This window comes from Neofelis nebulosa, chromosome 12 (genome assembly GCF_028018385.1).
Source record: "Neofelis nebulosa isolate mNeoNeb1 chromosome 12, mNeoNeb1.pri, whole genome shotgun sequence".
In the NCBI taxonomy this organism is placed as follows: Eukaryota; Metazoa; Chordata; class Mammalia; order Carnivora; family Felidae; genus Neofelis; species Neofelis nebulosa.
Genome location: NC_080793.1, coordinates 5728219 through 5734218, shown reverse-complemented (window position 1 = coordinate 5734218; position 6000 = coordinate 5728219). Strand labels below are relative to the sequence as shown.

Genomic DNA, 6000 nt, shown 5'->3' with positions numbered 1-6000 from the left:
CTAGATACAGGAAGCATGCTGCTGCAGGAAACCTCCTCCTCTGTGACCCCTCTTGCCACCAGAGAAATCCACCTCTGCCCACTCCTACCTTCGGAATCACAAGCAAGGACCTCTGGCTGGCAGGACCTAGTTTGCATCAGGAACCCTGGCTGCAGAGGCTTCAGCTGAAAAATAGTCCTTAGCATGTTAGGGCATTTATTTCTATTTTCCTTAGAGGTTTATTGGGGCGGGGGGGGGGGCAGGGGAAGGGCTGCTCAATTTTATCCATCCATTGATATAAATATGTGGCTCTTCTTCTGTGAGTTGCTAATTTTTTAAAAAAAAATTTTAACGTTTATTTATTATTAAGAGACAGAGAGACACAGAGCGTGAGCAGAAGAGGGGGAGACACAGAATCCGAAGCAGGCTCCAGGCTCTGAGCTGTCAGCACAGAGTCCAATGCGAGGCTGGAACTCACAAACTGCGAGATCATGACCCGAGCGGAAGTCAGTGGCCCAACCAGCTGAGCCACCCAGGCGCCCCTCGGGATTTACTAATTTTAATGAACGCAGAGCAAATGGGGAGAGTGGGGGGAGGGGCACAGGGAAGGTCCCTCTGAGGTGATACTTGTGATGACACCAAGTACCCTTGGTCACAAACATCAGGTTACAATCTCTGCTTTGAGAGCAAACAGAAATCAGCAGCTGAAGCACTTTGCAGAGTTAATGGGGAGGCAGAACCGTGAGGAACCATCCCACGAGAATCCTCCGAATCCTCCGCCTTGGGTGACTTTGTTGCCGCATCCGTCACGGGAAAAACCGGGGCAACAAGACCCTCATGTCCCGCCTCCCACCCCAGGGCTCAAAAGACACTGGGGAGCGGTTCCCATGTTACGAGCAGCCACTGAAATCTCACAAAGAGCCGAAACGATTCCGCGTCTTTACCGATCCCATTTTACAGACGAGGACGGTGAGGCTCCAAGAGGCCAGGATCCCGCCGCAGGGTTAGAAAGCAGCTCGGGCACTCCCGGGCACGTCCACCAGGTGGGGGTGAGCGCCCAGCGACGGAGCGGCCGGGGAGGTGGGGGTGCCGCCCTCTCCACCCCCACCCCCACGCCTCCCCACCCGTCTCCACCCCTCCCCACCCCTCCCCACGCCTCTCCACCCCTCCCCACCCTGCCGTGGGTCCCGCCCGCCGCGGGAGGCGGGTCCGCGCCCACCGCAGCCCGGCCGGCCGGCCGGGCAGAACCGGGCGCGCAAGGCGGCGAGCGCGGGGCGTCGGTGCCCTTGGCCATGGCGGCTGCGGCGGTCCTGCTGGGCCTGGCGCTCCTGGCGCCGCGGGCGGCCGGCGCGGGCATGGGCGCGTGTTACGACGGCGCGGGGCGCCCGCAGCGCTGCCTGCCCGTGTTCGAGAACGCGGCGTTCGGCCGGCGCGCCGAGGCCTCGCACACGTGCGGCCGCCCGCCCGAGGACTTCTGCCCCCACGTGGGCGCGCCGGGCGCGGGGGCGCAGTGCCAGCGCTGCGACGCCGACGACCCCCAGCTTCACCACGACGCCTCCTACCTCACCGACTTCCACAGCCAGGACGACAGCACCTGGTGGCAGAGCCCGTCCATGGCCTTCGGCGTACAGTACCCCACCTCGGTCAACATCACCCTCCGTCTGGGTAAGCGCCGGCTCGCCCCCGGGCTGCCGTCCGTCCGTCCGTCCGTCCGTCGGGGTGCTGCGCGCCCCGGGCTGGCTGTAGAAGCCAGCTACGGGGGCCTCAGGGTCGGGGCCTGTGTCCCCACCCCAGCCTCCCGGGAGCTGGAAGGGTGGACCGATGGGTGCCCCTCGGGGCTGGCGGGGGCGGGAAGCCACCCCGGAGCCCTTTTTTACAGAGGGGTGGATCTGGATGCAAGGACGGTGCCCAGTAATGGTTGTCCCTCCTAGACCCAGAGCTTTGTGGGTAGAGGGGGAACCCACCCAGGGGGGGACTAGGCTGCTCTCTAGGGCAGGAGGTCTGTCATCTGGTGGATTTGTGGGGGGGGGGGGGGGGGAATCATGAATCCCTGAGGCTGTGTGTGGTCCTGGATGTATTTTGGGGGATGGGAGGGGCCGGTTTAGCCTCTGAGCAGGAGCCAAGCTTCACCTTGCCCTTGGGTGGCTGGACTTGATCGCAAGGGTGCCTGCCCCACCCATGCCTCCCGCCGGTCAGCCCCCCACCCCCACCCCCACCCCCAGCCAGAGCACAAGAGCCCTCAGATCCTTGGGCTCAGCTGCCCCAGTCTGGACCCAGTCCTTCGCTTCCCACTCCTACCGCGTTCAGGAATGGGAATATCCCCTCCCCCTTCAAGTCTAGCCTAATCCAGATCCTCCTTGGGCCCAGGTACTGAGCTAGGCACCTCAACTGTTGGCTGGGGTGGGGGGAGGAGGGGAGAGCACTGGTTCATACTCCCTTGTCTGTGGGTTTGAAATCTCCCCAAGCTTTGAAAATTCAAGTATTTTTAGGACTCTTTTTGGCTGCTAAACCTGACCTGAGGCTATTTATAGACCTTATTTATCCTGGAGTGAATATTCATACATTTTGTGAAATCTCACTTAAGTACAGCCTGTGGGGGTAAACCCAGCGGGGGGTGTTCACACAATCGCGGTGTAAGGACTGCATGATCTCCCTAAACCCTTAAAAAATTCTGAATTCCAAAACACATCCCCAGCCAAGCGGTGTGGACAAGCGGTTATGGGAGAGTATCCCCAGTTTTCAGATGAGAAGACTGAGGCTCAGAGAGGTTACATGTTTTGCCCAAAGACACACAGCTATGAAATGACTGGAAAGGAGCGTCCATGTATATCCAAGGTCTGAGTGTAAATTCCTTTGTACGAGCTCCACCCTGAAACAGAATTGGCTCTGCCTAGCCCTGGGTGACAGCATCTTGGGGAGGGCTGGGAAATGATCTGGGAGTGACGTGGGGGATGGGGACGACAGTGAGCCCCTCAGCAGAGCGGGCCAGTTGTTGCTTGCCGCCCCACGGAGTTCATTATCTGGGGCCTCGTCACCTTGTACCGGCCCCGTCAGGACTGCTAGATGGGGCTTCTCGATGGGACAGCTGGGACGGCGGCGGGGTCTCTCCCCAGGCGGGTGACAGGAAACCAGCGTGGGGAGGGAGTCTGGGGGAGCTGGCTGGCTGGAGCTGGCAGAACCCCAAGGCCACAGGGGAAGGAATCTGGAACAGGGTGGGGGCCGTGGGGGAGACACGCTGTTCTGTCACCGAGGGTGGGGGGTTGGCTGATGTGTTACATGTGTCATTGGAACAGGGGGGGCGGGCAAGGGGCTCAGCCCGGGCTGGAACAAAGTGGGAGGGCGGGAAGCGTCCCGGGTTTGGATTTGGGGGCAGTTCCCGTTGGCCGAGCGCTTGTGTGTGAGGCCCTGTACTTGGCCATGTGACCTTGCTGAGCTGTCTGGGGAACCCTTAGCAGCAGGGAACTTCACGCTCACGTCCACACACGTCTGCTCACACTCACATACCCGTCCACACACGCACACGCGGACACTCATGCACTCATAAACGCTCTCACCTGCTCACTCTCACCCACTCGTGCCCACACGCTCGCCCCCACACATCTACTTGCCCGCACGTTCACACACACACACACACACACACACACACACACACACACACCCCTTTCCCTGAGCCGGTGTCGTGTCAATTGGTACAACACCAGGCAAAAGGGGGGGGGGGCTGCGGAGGCGCTTAAAGAATAAAGAAGGAGGGGCGCCTGGGTGGCTCAGTCGGTTGAGCGTCCGACTTCAGCTCAGGTCACGATCTCGCGGTCCGTGAGTTCGAGCCCGGCGTCGGGCTCTGTGCTGACAGCTCAGAGCCTGGAGCCTGTTTCGGATTCTGTGTCTCCCTCTCTCTCTGACCCTCCCCCGTTCATGCTCTGTCTCTCTCTGTCTCAAAAATAAATAAACGTTAAAAAAAAAAAAAAAAAAAAGAATAAAGAAGGAAGCCTGAATGAATAGCGCCTTGGCCTCCTGGGTCCTGAGCCCCTGGGCCCAGCCGCTCTGGGCTCTCATTTGTCCGCTCTCAGAGACAGAACAGAGAAGTCACAGAACGAGCTTTGGACTCGGGCACAGCCCCGCCGCTCACCGGGCAAATGCTGCCACATCTTTGAGTCCACGCTGTCCCCTGCACGACGGGGCTAAGCCGGGCTGCCTCCCAGCCGCCTGGGCGCGTTCTGTGAGCTCCGGTCGGCCACGTACTTGCAGGAGCCGTGACAGTCCTTGTGTGTGGCCGGTGTCACTCTGCTGAGAACAGCTCAGGGCTGAGGTTCCCCCCCACCCCCGGGGGTGACCTCTGCCCAAGGGACTGAGAAATGCTTGCCAGGCTGGCTCCCGAAAGATGTCCTGACCCCGGGCCCTGTTGACGCGCCGGGGGCGCCAGGGCCCCCGCCGCGGCCCCAGACTGAGCCCGTTTTGGGTTCCGTTCAAGTTTGGTTTGCGCCATGCTAAGCTGTGGATTGCATAATATCGGGGTTTTCAGGGTGTCCCCAGTGGAGGCCTCCAACCTCTCCTCCCGGCGCCCAGGCCGCCTCTGGGGGCTCTATCCCCCCGCCCCCCCGCTTGGGGCTCCTGAGAGGGGAGAATGGGTGGATGGCTCTGGCCTGAGGCCCCCAGAGGGAGTGGGGTGAGGGGCAGGGGAGGGAGGGGAGGGCCGGTCAGCCCCGGGATGGAGGTCGCTGCTTTCCCAGCCCCCTGTGAGCTTGCAGACATCTGTTCCAAATCCCAGAGTCGCTAAGCCGAGCCTTCCTGTCTGGGATGAAAGGCAGCAGCAGGGTCTGGAGGCTCCTAGCCCTCCACCCAGGCAGAGGGAAGCAGGCAGGCTGGGGTGGGGGCGGGGGTGGGGGGGGTGGGGGCGGGGGTGGGGGGGTGGGGGGAGGGTGTTGGGGGGAGGTGCATGGTCCCCGGGGATAAGAGACACTATTCCGGAGGCTCCCACCTAGTGCTAAGAGCCCCAGCCCAGCCTGAACTCCTTTACAGGCAGGGAAACTGAGGCCCTGAATGTCAAGTCAGTTGTCCAGGGTCATGCAGCCAGTAAATGGCAGACCCTGGGATCCCGGCCAGGCTGTGCTGCCCTCGGGAATGATAAGCGGCCAAGTCAGGCTGGTGTGAGCCTTGGCTTTTGGCGGGGCGGGGGGGGGGGGGGGGGAGTCTCCCTCCTAGCTTGGACACCCTCGAGTCCCCAAGCAGACGAGCTCTGAGCCCTCAAGAGGGGGCGGTTGCAGGAATAAGGCGGGTGGGCTTTGCCTGATCCCTCTCCAGCCTCAGGTCCGACTGCCGGTGGACAGGCTTTCTCCACGCATTCGGTCAGTTGGCTGGCCGTTTACCGAGCCTGGGCTGTCCTGGCCTTGGGGTCCTGTCTGCCGGAGGATGACGCGGATGAGGATTTATGCTCTGGGAATACACGTGGAGTTAGCCGGCCTCGCTGAGACCTAAAGGGTAGCAGGAGCCGGCAAAAGAGCAAAGGACATTTCAGGTCAAGGGGACAGCACAGGGGAGCCAGGGGACCGCTCCGTGTGTTCTTGGACCCAGTGTCCTGGCTGGCCGGAGTGGAGGGGACAAGGAGACAGGGGGGCCGGGCCTGGGTGGGGGCTGGATGTCAGGAGGACCCTGCCGGCCCCTGCGGAGCCCTGAAGCCAGCTGTGTCTCCTGAGTTTTGGCCGCCTTGCGTCTTCCTGTCGAGGGGGAGGCCGTGTTTGCGTTGGCTGGGGCCAGTTCCGGGTGGGGGGTGGGGGCAAGCCCTCCTTCCGTCTCCCTGGAGGTTCTGGCTGAAACGCTGGGCTCTATGCAGGTCAGGGGTCAAGGCAGCAGCCTTGGTTTGCCTCCACCCGCAGAAGCACCAGCCCCTGGGCCCAGGGCCGACCCAGGGTTTGCAGGAGTGGGCTCAACGGAGCTCCTCCTGTGTGCTGGGCCCCGTGCCGGGCCCTTGGGATGCGGCAGCCGACGAGCCATTGTCTGCCCCGCTCAGCTTAGAGGTGCCCTCCT

The 6000-nt window shown here is 62.0% G+C and overlaps 1 protein-coding gene across 1 annotated transcript in view; it reads left to right on the top strand.

The window, feature by feature from the left end:
• The first annotated feature begins 1188 nt into the window (after window positions 1–1188).
• The window catches only part of LAMC3 (laminin subunit gamma 3), a 59295-nt gene continuing 54483 nt past the window's right edge, over window positions 1189–6000 (top strand). Inside the window, exon 1 of the mRNA XM_058693796.1 lies at window positions 1189–1644. Within this exon, the coding sequence (XP_058549779.1) occupies window positions 1272–1644 (373 nt within the window). The 5' untranslated portion in view covers window positions 1189–1271. The remainder of the gene's footprint in view (window positions 1645–6000) is intronic.